This window comes from Talpa europaea, assembly GCF_964194135.1.
Source record: "Talpa europaea genome assembly, chromosome: 8".
Lineage (NCBI taxonomy): Eukaryota > Metazoa > Chordata > Mammalia > Eulipotyphla > Talpidae > Talpa > Talpa europaea.
In genome coordinates this window covers 92,342,876-92,360,740 of record NC_140075.1, presented here as the reverse complement: position 1 = coordinate 92,360,740, position 17,865 = coordinate 92,342,876, and the positions used below count along the sequence as shown (strand labels likewise).

General features: G+C 40.1%; 1 protein-coding gene across 1 annotated transcript in view; it reads right to left on the bottom strand.

The window, feature by feature from the left end:
• MTHFD1 (methylenetetrahydrofolate dehydrogenase, cyclohydrolase and formyltetrahydrofolate synthetase 1) overlaps positions 1-17,865 on the bottom strand; it is a gene marked incomplete at its 3' end in the record, with an annotated part of 51,560 nt that overhangs the window by 28,908 nt on the left and 4,787 nt on the right. The window contains exons 2-8 of the mRNA XM_084239830.1: positions 10,769-10,853; positions 4,507-4,566; positions 4,020-4,073; positions 3,128-3,264; positions 2,897-2,997; positions 1,180-1,316; positions 55-166 (exon numbers count right to left, since the gene is read on the bottom strand). Coding sequence (XP_084095956.1) covers positions 55-166; positions 1,180-1,316; positions 2,897-2,997; positions 3,128-3,264; positions 4,020-4,073; positions 4,507-4,566; positions 10,769-10,853 — 686 coding nt within the window. The remainder of the gene's footprint in view (positions 1-54; positions 167-1,179; positions 1,317-2,896; positions 2,998-3,127; positions 3,265-4,019; positions 4,074-4,506; positions 4,567-10,768; positions 10,854-17,865) is intronic.

Sequence of the window (17,865 nt, the reverse complement as noted above, 5' to 3'; positions counted from 1 at the left end):
TGCCTCTGTTGAGCCTGCCCCAGAAAGCTGCCTTCCTCCTCCAGCAACACTCACCTGGGACGTAATTGATTCCACAGTCGATGACTATTGCCCCAGGTTTGATCCATTCACCTTTCACCATTTCTGGCTGCCCTGTTGCAACCACCAGGATGTCACCTTTATTTACCTAGGAGAAGAAATTAAACATTGGAACATACAAGAAAATCTACAGTGGAAAGGATATCCTTGAGTTTAGCAGGAAATTCTTCATTGGTAAGGGTAAGGGTAAGACAGGCGCTCATAAAGTGCATGTGTGAGAGAGAGGGGCTACATGTAATGTGGGGCTAAGTAATGGGGGAGGAAGAGGTACAGGGGTCCAGGTTGAGGCGGACATGGTAAGGGCACGCAGATGGACCTTAGTGGGAGTCAGCTGGCAGTAGCAAGAGTACTAACAAGCAGCCCATGAAAGTGATAGGGCAATACTCAAAGGTGACACTGGGGGCAGAGACATCAACCACTTCACAGGGGTTAGGCCTCAAATGCCTGACAGCTGTGTTTGATCCTGCACAGAGGACAGGAAAAGTCCCCTGGTACTAGACATTTTACTGGATGGGGAAATGGACTAGAACCTGCAGGACTGGGAAGAGCAGGGGCTTCGAGCCACAGGCCTAAGGCGACATTGCTATATCACTGCTCTCTCTCCCGTGGAATCGGGAATCACCAAGTAGTAGCAGAGCAGAACACTACTTGGTGTAGATTAAAAGAGAAAGTGCTAGACCTCTCTCTACACTTAGTACCACACTCAACGGTGATGTGTACACTGAGAATTCTTGGTCTCAGGAATCTGATTCCAGGGTCAAGAAAACATCGCAACAGATGTCAGCCTAGTAAGCCTTTGGGATCTGCCTGCCAGGGGAAAATCCTGGTTCCTATTCTGTTAATCTCTATCTACCATGAGGTGGGCTGGTACATAAAGAATATGGTCAAAACAGAACCTGTACAAAGGTGAGCAAGTCTTGAATTCGAATTTCTTCCTATATCTTGTAAAATGAGACAAGATTCAAAGCACTGTTGTAGTGATTAAATGAGATAACGAGGCAAAGCACATGGGAGTTTCTGGCACTTACGTGTTAGCTACGCCCCTGTGAGAGCGTGTGATTGCACACACAGAGAACAGCCCCTGTACTCTGGGCCCCTTACCTCCTCGCCGAGATTGGCAGTCTTGGAGTGGCAGGTGGTCACTGTGGCATTGTTCCACAGAAGCAAGTCATGCATTGGGGCCCCGACTATTTTACTGCGCCCGACCACCACAGCATGCCTTCCAGCAATCTGCACCCCTGAGGAAAAAAGCCAGCATGACCAGAGAATTGGGGGAAACTGCCCTCCTTCACATGCCACCTAAATGGGAACTTTCCGAACAACTGCACTAGAACAGGTTCTTAGCATCAAGAGACATCTTCCTAAAAGCATTCTTCCTTTGGCAATAATTCTGCAACCCCAGGGTTTCAGCTACAAATTAGAATGTGGACATGTGTCCTTCTTGCTGTGGGTTTGGGAAGCAGCATAAGCCAAGATCCAATCATTGAGTCATGGGGGAGTGGGAAGAAAACCTACACTCAAAGCAAAAAGAACCCCTGACATAAACAGCCATATGGAAGAAGACTTAAGATTAAATTACACGGGAAAAACAGTTATAACAAATAAGAGAATAGAAGATGTTGAGGGAAGCAACAGAAATTAGATTAGTATCGGTAACTCTAACTTTGGTAAGTTTATTTATGCAGTTCCTCATTCAAATTTCTCTTTTGGCTTAGGATCTGAGACGTAGGGTTGTTTGTAGGGAAGTGATAAAAACTGTAGCAAGAAGCCTTCTTTCTGCCTGCTCAGCATCCACTTCAGGTCTGACATACTCAATAGAGATGGTTTCAGTGAGTACCCAGAAGTGGACAATTGACCATTCACCACCTGGCCAATAAAATCCTATTCCATGACTATAAGGCACAAGGATGGAACAAGACTGGAGCTGCGGGCCATGATGCAGAGCCTGAGAGTAAGCTGCATGGGGAGGAAGGCAGAGACTGAGTACCTGAGGACTCCACATGCACCTCTACCCAGCCACAGCTAAGTGGACTCTTACATTAATTTTATGCAAAAAAGACTAAGCTTCTATATAATGCTAACATCGGGAACATCTCCAAGTCAAGTCCTCAGAGTTTGAAGTGTTCATAAATTTACTATGAGTTTTAGCACACTGTTGACTAAACATGCCCTAGAATATGAATTTAGCTCTAGGACTAAACAGTGATCGAAGGCTTAAAGCTTGACCTTTTCTTGCCAACCACAGAAAATTTTCTTATATGCTGGCTAACACTTTCCATGTGAAACTTCTGGTCTACTTCCTTTAAATAGGACACACATCCTTTGCTAAAAGTATTCATGCTGAAATTAAAACACCAAGATGCTAACTAGGTAAAGGGGCGATATGGCCAACTGTTCAAGAGACTCGTTTCCACCATCTGTCTAGCCCTATAACTACCATGGAGAATGGGGGCCCACTGCAGAGGTGGGGCTCTTCACTCTGTACCCTGACATACGATCTGAATTCTTTTAACCAAATAGGTTATTTTTCACACAAAAGTTGCTTTGAGCTCAATTAACCCTGAGTTCAAATCTAGGCTCTGCTCCTTCTTAGACAAGTTACTCAATCTCTCAGAGCCTGTTTTTTAGGCTGCTGAACAATAACAGTTCCTACTTCATGGGGCTGTTGAGACAATTGAGAATTGAAGTAAAGTCCTTCAGAGACACAATGGGTCCTGCATTGATCAAGTCCATTTATTCTGGGTCCACTGTGTACCTTCTCAGTACCTCCACATGTCAAGACCAGACTCCAAGAAATGGTGCTTTGTTTAGCTTGTACCTGTCTCTTTGATGAGTTCCAAGCATCCTTTAGGAGTACAAGGGACAAAACAGTCATTTAGGTCACCTCTAGCAAGTTTTCCAGCACTGATGCTAGTCAACCTAAAATAATGAAAGTAATGAAGAGGGAGATAAAGGTAATTAGGTGCCCTTACATTTTACAAGCAAATATATGATGTGTTCCCCAAATAGGAATCATGCAATGAGATACAGAAGGCCAAGCCACACTCACCCATCCACATCCTTTTCAGGGGCGATGGCATTGATCACTGCTTCCGTATTAATGGGATTATCTGAATCTAAAGGGAGCTGCACTATGAACCCATGTACAGAAAGGTCTTCATTCAAAGATGTAATATACTTTAGCACCTAAAAGTCATACCACACACAATTTGTATAAGACATAGAAATCAAAAAGGCAGAGAAACTCTTTTTAAGTCAAGTCAGATTGACCCATGTTCCCCTAAGAGTTTAACTGTGGTCCTATCAGAATGTATTTCCCTTTGGATACTGAGAGAGGTTTTACTTTAACACAGAATGTGATCTTCAGGTGTCTGGTAAGAAATCCATTAAATGAAAGGGCCAAGAACTTCGGTGACTCATTACTGCAACAGTAATGCCCACATTAACTTCACCCAAATCAAGATTTCTGTGATGACAGAAATGTTCTATCATTTGCACCTTATAATATAAGAACAGCTACTGAAATTTGAATGTGTCTAGTAGGAACTGAATTTTTAATCTTATTTCATTTTAGTTGTGGGACTAGTGGCTACTCTATTAGATGGTGTGGATGTAAAACATTCCATCACTTTGGAAAGTTTTTTCCCCTCCTGCCCTTTCACAACTCATTCCCCAACCTACAGGCAACCAAAGTTCTGACTTAAATCACCAATGATTTGTTCTGCCTATTCTTAAATGTCACACAAAAGGAATACACAACTGGTATTTAAGAGGGAGGGAACAACAGGCCAAGGATCCATTTTTAGTGAACATCACAGGTGACTGGAAATGATGCTGTAATCATACTCTGAGCAAATGCTCTAAATCTATCAGCCCTAAAGTTCTACCAAACGGAAAACCACATCAGCTGTCCTCTAAGCAATCAATTCATAACAGCTCACCTCAGACTCTGTGGCCGTTCTTGGTAACTTTATGTGAGTGGCTTTGATCCCAATCTGCAGAAAAGAACATTTAAAGCAGGCATATGGCAGGAGAACTTAAGGCATGGGCCCATTTCTTTTACAGATATGACGAAAAGAAACCAAGTGGCGTTTGTTACTCATCATTTCACCCTTATATGTTCTGAAGACTTAGTCTCTCGTTTTGACCCATTCATCATTGACTTGCTAATTGTCATCCCTGTACGCGAGCAGTTTTTTGTCCACTATTCCTCTTCTTGGGGACCAAGCAAATCACTGATTAGAAAATATTCAAGGGCAAACCAGCGCCTGCAGCTCTAAGTCACCCACTTCTGACTTGCAAAATAGACCAACCAAAGTCTGCTGTGGGCAGTGAGATTTACTGGAGAGGGGAACAAAGGGCAAAGGGTGGAGGTGGGGTTGGGGTGGTTGGGGAGGAGGGTAATAGCACCAATGGCCTAGGTGTTACCTCTTCAGCAGCCTTCAGCTTCACATTTATATAAAGATTGGAATCATCTCTGTCGCCAACCTAGAATAATGAATACATGCAAATCAGATGCTTAGGAAGAGACAAAGTGTACGGAAAAGCTTCTAAAATTTTAGTTTTGATCAAAGGAATGTTCAAGCATGCGATGCTTGTTGCAGAAAACTTTTGCAGTAGAATAAGGAGACTGTCAGGGCAAGATGGAGATGTGAACACAGCTCGCTCGAAACAAAGCCCACCCAGAATTCACTTAAAATGTCACAAGAGGGCCTCCCTGGTGGCTCAGGGGTTAAAGACAGCGCTATCAAGCTATTACTAGCCACTGCAGCACAAGTTCGATCGGCGGCCAGCCAGGGAGCAACCCACATGGGGCAGCTGCCCTCTCCTGCCTCGCCCACTGCTCCCCTCAGCAGTGTATTTCAGTTGATGTGCCTGTTCTGCTCCCCACCGTCTCTGGTAAATCCTCTCACCCCCCACAACTCTGGCTTACACCCAGTTCTTGTATGCATAAATAAATAAATCTTTAAAAAAAAAAAGTCACAAGAAAAGTAGTGGACATGTGCATGGATCTTGGAAATGAAGGGCAGTGGAGAGCTCTCATGCTAGACCTCACAGAGAAGAGAAACCAGCCAGGGTCTATCTCTCAGGGGACAGACACCTACCTGAGGCAAAGGGCCGTCTGCTGCCCTCGGGACAGAATGCCAAGTCCTGTGAACCACTCTGCTATATCCTGCTATGCGCTCTGCTTTCCTTTAATCATGAGCATATTTATAGCTTTTCATTATTACCATTTACCTGTAAAATTTTACTTACAAGTATTTTTCTATGATCCAATGGTTAACATTTGTCCTTTTCAAGATTAAAAATCGTCTCTCAGGGTGATATGCCACAATAAATGTGGCTTCTCTCCAAATACAGAAAATATTACAGAGGGAGAAGTGGTAGGTTCCTCACACCAAAGATAACTGCGCTGGGCTCCTTTTAACAGAAGAGCCGCAGAGAAAGAAGTTGGTTTTAGTAGCTGTATTCCCACTGTGTCACACTGCTGCTCCCCTCAGGCTCATGCCCTTCCTCTTAGCTTCAATTGTCCTTATACAGAGAACTCACAATTTTGCTGGGGCTAGATTGAGCTTCAGTAGTCAGGAAAGTCCTTCTGTGGAGAATTTGGTTTCTTTGTGGGACATATGCACATAAGTATATCAATGAGATTTGACACTCAGAATTTAATATCCTGAGACTTTTAGATCATACTCAGAAAGGAGATGGTTTTAAACACAAGGGCACTATTTTTCAGACTTTCATAAATGTTCATTATGTACAATTAGTTATTTAGACTTAACTCTTAGATTAAATGATTTCATTGCTAACTGCCAGTCTTTTTTTAGAAACTACAACTTCTTTGTTCTACAATTTATCTCCCTTCATCTCTCAGGCAGCTGAAATGCAGCGATGTTACTTTTCCAGAAAAGGTATGTGTGCTTTTTTTCTTAATCTATGGGTATCTGGAAACAATTTTCTGCTGTCTTTATGCTTGAAGGATCTAGCAGGTTGGGTCTGAAGTCTTGACAGTCCTCTTCAGTGCTGTAACAGAAGTCTGAAGTGTTTTTGCTGTTACTGTTCCTTTATAGGTAACTTTTCTGTATGGATGTTTCTGGAGGCATTTTTTCTAAAATTCCAAACAGCTACATGTTTTTTTAATTTTATTTTTTTAAGATTTATTTATTTATGCATACAAGAGCTGGGGTGCAGGCCAGAGGTGTAGGGGGGTTAGAGGATTCGCCGGAGACAGAGTGGGGAACAGAACAGGCAGATTAACTGAAATACACTGCTGAGGGGAGAGCGGGCAAGTAAGGAGGGGTCTGCTGTGCCAAGTGGGTCACCTCCCTGGCAGGATCGAACTCAGGATAGCTTCATAGTGCTGAGACTTAACCTTTTCACACCAAGGAGGCCCCAGCTACCTCCTTCTTCTTCTTCTTCTTTTTTTTTTTGAAGGCTTAATAGTTATATTTATGAACAGATGTCAAAGTTTCATTGTAATCCTAATGCAGAAAGACTTCTTAGGTGCCAATTCAAAGATTCACTCTCAGTCTAGGCATTATATAGGGGGAAATGGTTATATAATCTTTGATAGACTGGATGCAAAAAGAATGTTTAGCTGAAGAACAGTAGATTCTTGACTGACAGTCAAGTGGGTAGGTGGAAGACTGGTTTCCCAGAACAAATCTTACTTCGAAATATAGTTTATCAAGAAAATCACTTAAGTATTTTGTCAGGAATGCTAATTTCTTCCTTAAAGGAGGTAAATTACATCATCCAAACTGGGTATCATTCCAGAATAAGTTAGGGACAATATTTTTTTATACCAGGAGACTGCAGTTTCTTGTAAAGGGCCAACAGTATATATTTTATGTTTTTGGGCCACACACTCTGTCACATTCTTTTTCTTCTCCTTTTTTAACCCTTTATGATGTGGGCCATAGTTCACCAATTCCTGTTTTATACCATACTTGGGTATTGGTGTACCATTCATATTTCCTTCTACTTCAGGAAGCTTTTCTAGGTATTCAGTCCAGTTGAATTTTATTAATTTAACTGTTTTGTCTGTATCTTTTGTGAAGCAAAATGAGTACTACATATAAAATACTTTGAGTAGCTACTGGTAGGAAGCAAATATTAGTTATTAAATTCTAAATATTAAAGAATTTTGTATTAAGGGGATAAAAAGTAGGCTCCTTTGTATCTCTTATAATGAAAAGTCTCAACTTTCTCTAAATATTCAGTAATTTGGCAAGTTACCAGTCTGTTGCTTTTTTAAATTCCAACTTTTAGGTGTATATACCTGGGCCAGGTTATGAGCTCCTTTAAGCAATGATAAGAATTAGAGAAACAATGGGGAAAGTAAATGGGCTTTGGAGACCTGGCTCCATATGCCAAACTCAGTCCCTTCCTGACTATGGCGTTGAGAAACTTCAAGATATTTGGTCATCTAGTTACTGTGACTAGGAAACAGTTCCCACCTTGTAGGGACAATATAAATATTGGAACAACTTGAAACAACAAGTGATATAAACATAAACCATTTAAACTATTGCAGACCCTGAATGTAAGTAGTACTGTCACTCCTCTGTAGAGGATGGGGAGGGGGTATAGTTGTATGGATGGATTGTCATCAGATGTACATTTCAGTGAGGGCAGCCACTGTAGTTAAGAGGATTGAATGGAAGCATCTAGATCAGAAGCCTCAGAACAGTAAGCAGGTGACTGCAGTGACTCCAGGAGGTGGGAACAGCAGAAATCAAAAGATTTCAAGAGCCAAAAGAGGAAGAATCAACAGCACAACAGTTGGTAGTGGGATGTGAAGAGTGAGGGAGAGACATTCTAAAGAGATGAACTCAGGTTTCTGACTTGAGTGTGTTAAAGAGATTGGTGTCAGTCACCATGATGGAAAAAGCAAGGAGTCTGGGGCTGCAGAGATGTGAGTACAACATAACATGTTTGTCTTGCATCATAGGAAAATGTTGAGTCTGGGGCCTCCCCTGGTGGCGCAGGCAGTTGAACAACGCGCTGTGAAGCTGTCTGCAGCGCCAATTTGATCCTGGCCGGCCGGTGTGGGTCCCACATGGCACAGCAAACCTCTCCTGTTTTGCCTGCTGCTCCCCTCAGCAGTGTATTTCAGTCACTCTGCCTGTTCTGTTCCCTGCTCTGTCTCTGGTGAATCCTCTCACCCTCCCACACATCTGGCCTGTACCCCAGTTCTTGTATAAATAAATCTTTAAAAAAAAAAAAAAAAGAAAGAAACTATATTCTAAAAAAAAAGAAAAATGTCGATCTGGTGCTAAAGTGCAAGATTAAAATAACCCATCATTGGTTTATTGGTAAGAACATAGGAGACAAGCTGCAGAACAGTGTTTATATAATAAAAACACTTGCAGTCAATAAAATTCAAGTATGAGTTTAGCAAACGAATGAACTAAAGAAAACAAAAATGTCATTAGACTAAAAGCCAAATTAGTGATTACAAGAAAGGAAGCGGGAAAGGGAGTGGGCAAATTGGGTGAAAGGGTGGTGAACATAAAGTTATATAATATTATAATGTAATGTTACTTCAATTAAAAATTTAAAAATTTTTGGGCCTCCCTGTGGCCTAGGGTTTACATCTTAGCACTATCATCCTATCACCAATAAGGTCTGAGTTCCATCCCCGGCCAGAATGCTGACCCACATGGCACAGCAGACCTTGCCTGTCTCACCCGCTGCTCCCCTCAGCAGTGTATTTCAGCAGTTCTGCGTGTTCTGCTCCCCACTCTGTCTCTGGTGAATCTCTTACCTCCCACATCTCTGGCCTACACTCCAGTTCTTCTACATCATAAATAAATATCTCTTAAATTTTTTTTCTTTAAATAAATAAATAATTAAAAAATATGAGTTTAGAAGTCAGCCATAAAAACAGGAAAAAATATTCCAATAGTACTAAGGAAAGATTCATAGAAAGATATTTTGCCTGTGACACTCTTTCTACAACAAACAATTCACTAGAACCAAGAAATAACTGGTCCTCCAAATGTAATAACTACACACCCATAACATAAGTCTTTGATTTTTAAGTTATTTGTGAAAAAGGGAAAACCTAGTGCACAGAAAACACACTAGGCAGAACAACAGGCCTTCTGTGCTGTTCTCAGTGAAGGCCTCTCAGATAACCAACAGCACTGAGGGAAAATATTTAAACACAATTCACTATGAAATTCTTTTTTTTTTTCTAAATTTTATATGGGCAGTCTTTTTTTTTTTTTTTTTTAAAGATTTATTTATCTATTTATACAAGCACTGGGCACAGTCAGAAGCACAGGAGTGTGAGAGAATTCACCAGAGCCAGAACAGGGAGCAGAACAGGCAGACTGACAAAACACACTGCTGAGGGGAGCAGTGGACGGTAGGAGAGGTCTGTGAGCCATGTGGGACCCTCACCGGTGGCCGGGGGATTGAACTGGTGCTGCAGAGTCTGCGGGCAGCCTCGCAGCCCAGCGCTCAACTGCTGTGCCACCGGGGAGGCCCTCAATATGAAATTCTTGATGAACAAAATGACAAAAACTTAGCAAGGGATTAAATGACATGGGTGGAAACACATATACAGAGAGAAATGTGAAGAAGCAGAAAGTTTCAGATGAAAGCTAATTGTTCCCTGTCATCCAAATCAACCCTTCAAACATTCACTTGTTCAAGTGTCCATATGATAAATATTTACTGAATGCCTTCAACTACATGAAACTAGATAGAACTTAGAGAGAAAACCCTGGAGAGAGGCCTAAATCAGGAAACATTCTCCCATGTAGACATGGGCCTGGGTGTGCTCACTTAGGAAAAAAATAAGGTGGGAAAGAGCTGAGTCCAGAGGCATGCAAATGCCTTAGGTGTCAGGGAGATGAGGAACTATAAGGAGACATTTGATTAGGAAGATGTGCTCCAGAAACCAAGCATCCAGATTTAGAGTTACTGACCTAATCCAGGTTTAGATTGAATTGATATTTGGGGCCAGATGAAATTGCGATGGTTCTTAAAGTATAGTTCACTCATTTTTGGCAACACCCTAAGACCATCTCAAAAGATTCTTGAATACCACACTATATATATGTACATGTAAATATATATATATAAAAATCCATATAAAAAAAGTTCCTAAAGGTCTTACATTTTTAAGCATATAAAGGAGACCTAAAGTCAAAGTTCAAGAAACACTGAACTAGGGGCCTCCCTGGTGGCCTAGGGGTTAAGTCTCAGCGCTATCATCACTACTGCATGAGTTCAATCACCCAGGGAGCTAACCCACTAGGCAAGCAGACCTCTCCTGTCTTGCCTGCTGCTCTCCTCACCAGTGTATTTCAATAAATGCACCTGTTTTGCTCCCACTCTGTCTCTGGTAAATCCTCTCACCCCCACCCCAATGCACCTCTGGCCTGCACACCAGTTCTTCTATGCAAAAAATAAAGAAAGAAAGAAAAAAGAAAGAAACACTGAATTAGGGACAGAGCACCCATAGAAAACAGCCAGAAGCCAGACATACCAACATCTATGAACAACATCTATAAACTGAGCTGAGAGGGGAAGAAGCCTCCAAAGCACAACTGAGATGTGAGGTTTCACAGAAACACACACACACATAAAGAAATGAAAGTTTCGAAGTTGTCTTAAGTGCTGTTAAGACAAGATTAAGCAAGAGGATATTAATGGAAATACATTATCATTGTACCTGTAAAATTGCCAGGCCTGGTGTGAAACCAGGTACTTGTTCCCTCATCTGAGTGACTTGGCTTTTCAGTTTCTCCCTTATTTGCCTAGAGAAAATGAGAAGGTTGTAGTTAACATTTAATGTTGCAAATACAAATAAGCAGTATGAATTATTAGAGGTATTTCTCTTTTAAATTAAAACCATTTTTACTGAAAAGAAATTATCTGGTATAAGATGTATCATGAACTCCCCATCAATTTTCTAAGCCTAAGTAGACATGGATCTATCGCCTACAAGTATTTCTAACACCTAAACTGGGCTCTAGGCTAGGGGGACCATTTAAAAACATATTACTCAATGGCATTCAAAATCACAGAAAGAACTAATTAAAAAATATTTTTAAAAGATTTATTTATTTATGCATACAAGAACTGGGGTACAGGCCAGAGGTACGGGGGGTGAGAGGATTCACCAGAGGCAGAATGGGGAACAGAACAGGCAGATTGACTGAACTACACTGCTGAGGGGAGCAGTGGGTAAGTCCGGAAAGGTCTGCTGCACCATGTGGGTAGCTCCCCGGCCGGGGACTGAACTTGTGCTGCAGATAGCTTCATAGGCTGTGTCTTAACCCCTTGCCCACCAAGGAGGCCCACAAATAAAAATACTTACCAACACTCTGGAAGGCTGCTAATCCTTATCTTTCTCAGCAGTTCTACTCTCTAGTTGCTATTCAAAAACTGTTTCAGGAAAGAACTCGAGTCACACCTTCCACTCAACATACACAAGTAAGATATTCACAGGGCATCCCCATAAAGCTGAATGATAATAAATGAATTCCTACTTCAAATTCAGTATATATTTAGGGCCTCCCTGGTGGCGCAAGGGGTTAAGCACAGCACAGTGAAGCTGTCCGCAGCCTCTGTAGCATGAGTTTGATTGTTGGCCGGCTGGCAGGCTGGCTAGGGAGCTACCCACATGGTGCAGCAGACCTCTCCTGTCTGGCCTGCTGCTCCCCTCAGCAGTGTACTTCGGTCAATCTGCCTGTTCTGTTCCCTACTCTGTCTCTGGTGAAACCTCTCACCTCCCAACGCCTCTGGCTATACGCCAGTTCTTGCATAAACAAAATCTTAACAAAAAAAAAAATTTAGTATGTATTTAAAAAGCATGTTCTAATTCACAAAAGAATTTTTCTTACAAAATAATTTAATGTAAGGTTAAAAGTATAGCCTCTTGTGAAGCAAACAAAAAAATTTATCAAAATACAGCTTCTCAACAATATACAAGGATATCAGGTAGATTAAATTGCACTCATAAATAAATATTCAAAATAGCCCAGTCTTGCCCAGTTATGATACAGTCATGACCTTGAACAGGATCTGTCACTCTTGAAGGACCAGTTTTGCCACTTGCCTTTCTTCCTCCTACACATTTTAACAACACTTGACATAAAAATATATACTACCATCAGTAAGACCTCTTCCTTCTTTCTATTTTTGTTACTCCCAGCTCCAATTCTCAAAAAAACCCACCCTAAACAGGCACTGGAGTCCCTGGAAGTAGATTATTAGAGTTGCCTAATAAATGGTAAGAATCTTGAACTGATACACAAAATCATACCTAACACTTAAAAATTTAAATCTAGCTTGTGACTTTGTTTTTCCAAATGAATCAGATGACCCCAGTTTATGACAGTTCAATGTACAATTTTTTGACATTTTGATGGTGTGAACATAAGCACTGAATAGAAACCACACAAATTTTGAAGAGCAACAGCTCCCTGTCAACCATGTGATCTTGAGGGTAAACAACCCATACTCTACAGACTTTTTCACTTTCAGTACAATATTCAGTTACATGAGATATTCAACATTTTATTGTAAAATAATAATCTAGCCTTGTGCTAATTTGCCTACTGGAGGCTAATGTAAGCATTCTGAGCATGTGTAAGGTAGGTGAGGCTAAGGTATAATGTTTAGAAGTTTAATGTATTAAATGTAAGTTAAGAAAATTAAATGCCTTTTCTCCCTGTGATAGTTTCAACTTACAATGGGTTTATTTGGACATAACCCCACTGTGTGTCAAGAAAAATCTGTATTCTATATAATAATATTGTTCAAAAGAGGGATTAACACAACATTGGATTTTTTAAAACTGGGATTTGACCTGAACAGAGGTGTCACTTCTGCTCTGACACATGAGAACAGGAAACATTGCAGCTGCCAAGTTTTCATAGGCTGCCACAAAAACTCCCAGCAGCTCCCAGTCTTTGCTGCTCCCCTGCATGATAATCAGATGTGGAATTTGAGTAACTGAGAAGGCCTTTTCTGGAGACCAAGTTTCCAGACTCCACTCTCCTCCTTTCCCTCCCACCATTATATTAACACAAAGTGTTAGACAAAGCTTTCTACTGGTTATCCTTAACACAAAATCCATGGAGAAGAAAACCCAACCAAAAAGGTTGGATTCTACATAGTATATTAAATGTGAAGCACAAAAAATGCCAGGGTTACAGATGACTCTGAGGTTTTGGGGGTTGTGAAATGATGCTGGAAATGTGAAACATTACAAATATTTTCAGGTACAGAGCGAATTTCAAACTGATAAGGTGAATTTATTTACCAAATGTTATAAAGGATTCTAGAATACATGAGTATTCAAGACCTGAAAAAGGAATACAGAGACAAAAGTAATACTTACACCCAACAAATAGCAAGCTACGGAAATCCAGTATTACAAGGTGGTATGGGCAGAGAATATTATTTCAGTCTAGTAGGTTAAGTAAGAGGTAAGAGCAAAATGTTCTGTTTTCTATGCTATAATTTAAATGGGTCTAAGTTTACAATTTATTTTTCCAGAAAAGGATTATAGTTTGAGATCAGTTACAGTGACTTTCTTAAACTTTCCCCAAGAAACAGGGGAAAGGCCTAAATCCTAGGCCTATATCCTATATCCTATCCCTTGCATTAGCAAGGGATATTCTTCCAACTAGAAAGATTTGCTTAAAAGTTAACATTTAGGTCTCTTTATGAGACATGACCAGAATAGCAATGAGACATTTCCAAATGTACATAAACCACAACCAGCAAGAACTAGACAAGCCCAGAACACCAGAGCAATAAGTGGAAAATTTTCTCCTCTAATGAGGAAAAAAATCAAGATAGCCATAATGAGGCCACCAAAATCCCTTAAATTCCCCTCCACCCCCACCCCATGCCTTGGTTTTCTGCGCTGGCAATTAATCAAAAAATCCTAAAATGAAAAGAAAAATAATGAAAGCCAAGTATCCAATAGGCCTGAAGTTAAGAAACTGTAAAAGAAGAATATGAAGAACATGAAAAGTTAACACTCCCTCCCTTGTGTCTTTGTTTTAGGGCTATAAGGGAGCAAAACTCTGCCTCCTCAAAATGTCTTATTGGCATAAGTATTATTTCATAGGACGGACTCTGAAGACTGGGTGAAGGTTGCCTTTTCTGTAAGACACTGACATGGAAGAAGGAAAATCTCTCATTAAGGAAGTTACCCTCATTCTTTTGGGATGACCTAATCTTTTTAACTCTGATCCACAGGTAAGATAGAACGTAAATCTATCTCCACGGCCTTGCTTATAAGTACCTCTGCAAGAACTATCAGTCCTACCCTCTATTCCTTGTCTTAGCTGAGGTTATTTAAAGGGGTGACTGAAGGTACATGGGTGACTCAATCCTCCTGGGTTTCTCCAAAATATACAGGAGATACACATGCTATTATTATTAAACCTCTGTTTTCTCAATCTCTCAGAAGCTTATTTTGTTGTTTGCTAACCTAGAATCCAGAGGGGTATGCAAACATTTCCCCTGTGTCCCAACAGAGTCAAGAGCAGTGATGAACGGTGGAAAACCCTTTAATTTTTATAGCTCTTTATTTCCAGAAAGTACAACAGAACAATTTCCAAATCCTTCACACCTCTAAATCATCAGAAACGTCCTTGATTGCAGAAGCCTCCTATTTATATCCTAGGCCTATGAGTTATATACCATCCTGATAGATTCAAGGTTAAGTGGGATCAAAACAGAACCTTGGGTCCCAGAATAGTAGAACTACACATGTCAGAGTCACCCCGTCAACATTCTCAAAAGCCTAAGAGAAGAGATATCTCAATTTTGATATAGGAGAAATCTGTAAGAGAGTGCTACTGAATGTGATTAATACAAAGTTATAGCAAACCATTAGTTTCTCTGGTCTGGAAGGAGAAATACTAGAAAATATAATTATAGTCAACTAGACATAGCAGATGTAGTTTTTACTAAGTTGCTACTGGCATCTAGTGGGTAGAGGCCAGGGATGCAACTAAATATCCTGCAATACACAAGACAGTCTTTCACAACAAAATATCCAGTCCAAATGCTAATAGTGTTCAAGGTTGAGAAACCCTGCTGTTGGCAACTAAAATACGATGTGGGAGTTGTCTTTCCTTTCTCAGGGACAAAAATAAGGTGGAAATCATTTATATCTCAACCTGTCAAAATTTGCTTGAATGTGTATGGACAAGAGTGATTTGTATTACTATCATTTTTCTCCAAGTTATCTTCACTCACATAGTTTTTAAAATGCCTAGTCAATAAAAACCAAAGGTGCATTTCCCTATAGAGTCACATTACCCTGAAGAGTCCTAGTCAGACTAGTAACCCTAAATAGTCACCCAGACTTCTTCGGCCCAAGGTCTAAAGGTCTGTTACAAATGCCTGAAAAGGTCCTTTGCAATTCCAACTTGTTATTTAACATGATGACTTCATTTTCACATTTTGTGACTGAGAAAAAAATCATTGCTAAAACACCTAACAAGGTTATTTGAACAGGAAGAGGACACAGTAAAAGGTATTTAGCTAAATGGCTAAGAAATCAAGATGATGAAAATAAAGCTGCCATAAGGCAAAAGGAGCACAAGCGTAGAGTAATTCTCAAAAGATCCACAGAATATGCCATCAGCTGTTAGAGGAGGTGGCACTGGCAAATTTAGCCAGTGAGCTTTGAACTCCATCCCTAAGTCTCCATACTGCAACATCTCGATACAGCTCCCAGCATGCTCAAACTACTTCCTGAATGGTGGGGATGCTGGGAAGGAGCAAGGTGGCCAAGGTGTGGACAACAGGGAGAAACAAGAGCAGGATTTTCCTGGTCTTTGCTCTTTGTGGCTTTAGCATTTTGGCAGGTGGGTTCTTCAGAGACAGGTGTTCTTTCGGCCCACTGGTGGATTTAGCTTATACGGTACATTTTTTTAAAAAGACTTTTTAAAAATTTATTTATGCATATAAAACTGGGGTTTAGGCCAGAGGTGTGGGGGCTAAGGGGATTCACCAGAGACAGAGTGGGGAGCAGAGCAGGCAGTTCTACTGAAATATACTGCTGAGGGAGCAGTGGGCGAGACAGGAGAGGTCTGCTGCACCATGTGGGTTAGTGATAGATAACTTGATAGTGCTGAGACTTTAACCCCTGCACCATCAGGGTGGCCCTTATATGGTACATTTTAACAGTCCTCTGTCCCATTTCTTTGGGACCTGCCTAAACCCTAGCTTGTGTTCCTACCAGTATGTACTCTGGACTCTAGTTATCTTGACAGCTTTGCTCTTGAACTTTGGCTACCCAGTCTGGGCTTTTGTCCACAAGGGGATGGGAGACTTCAGAGTTTGACTGGGAGGTTGTAATTGGAAATTCTTCTTTCTCTTACTTTCTTTCTGTTAAAACTCTTTGAGTACACTAGATTTTTATTACCTTGCTTTAATGCACATGAGTGACAAGAACCTTATAAGGGACAACATAGATTTTTCCTTTTAACAGTTAGATGTCCCTGGACACCCATCAGTTTTGCTGAATCTCTTAGTAATTGATCAGGAAAAAAGCAAGAATGTTCATCTCAACATAGAGAGATTTTCTAAACAGGGACAAAAATTTCTTTTGTTTTTTCTAGCAAAGTAGATTGTTACACAATTATTATATAAAATTATTATACTTTATAAAATACCATTATATAAGTATAATATGTTATTACATAATGTTATATTTATTCATCACAAGTTTTAGAAATATGAAGTACCTCAAATTAAAAAAAAATTTTTTTTGAAAAAAATTTAAAATGTAGTTCCTTGTGAAAACAATTGTGATTGTGAGGCCACCTAGTATTTTAAGAAATACAAATATTTCAAATTTCTACTTATTTAAGTCAAATTAAAAAAAAACATTACCTTTTTTGTTGAAACTGTCTTTACATATCACTAGTAAAATAGCAACAGCTGTATCAGTACACAAAATAATCAACTACTATCAGTGCTTTCTCTATTATATTAAAGAATAAAACATTTAACTAAGATCATAATTCAGCACACATATTTACTAAACTGGACAGGTACTTCATGTATATATATCTGAAAGCATAATGTGAATCTATTTTATGTCCCGTGAAAATTTACAATGTAAAACTTCCCATTCAATTCTCTTAAACTCTCTCAAATACCTGTGGAAAAGGTAAACTGCCTGATTTATGACATAAAAATAGCTAAATGATGTAAAATTCTATTGAATTCTCAAATTCCTAGTGAGAGTGAAGGTCATCATAAATCCATATACATAATGGTACAATAACTACCTATTTTAAGCTTCTAGATCAGTTTCTCTGTTTTAGTACTGTTGATACTTGGACCAGATAATTCTTTGTTGTGTGAGGCTGTCCTATGCAATGTAGGGTACTTAGTGGGTTCCCTGGCTTCTACCTCTACACGTCAACAGAACAGAATCACTCCTCTCTCCCAAATATGACTCCAGACAAGGTGAAAATGTGCCTTTGTCAAGTGAGTCCTGGGCTGAAAGATGGCAAAACTGCCTTCTGTTTGAGAACCAATGAGGTAGAGGGGGAAAATGACATTAGGAAACCAGGTTGAATTGGTTGAAAGAGGTTTCATAGAAGGTTGGATTTTAAAAGGGTATAGAATGTGGTGGACTGAGGGTCACTACTCAGAGAGGAAGAGCAGGCCAAGATGTCTTATATGAGAAAGGCCACACAAAGATCTTTCTGCTTCTAGATAAGACTAAAGTACTTCAGGTAGAATACTCAGGTCTAAAATATCTCTTACTAAATAAGGACTAAT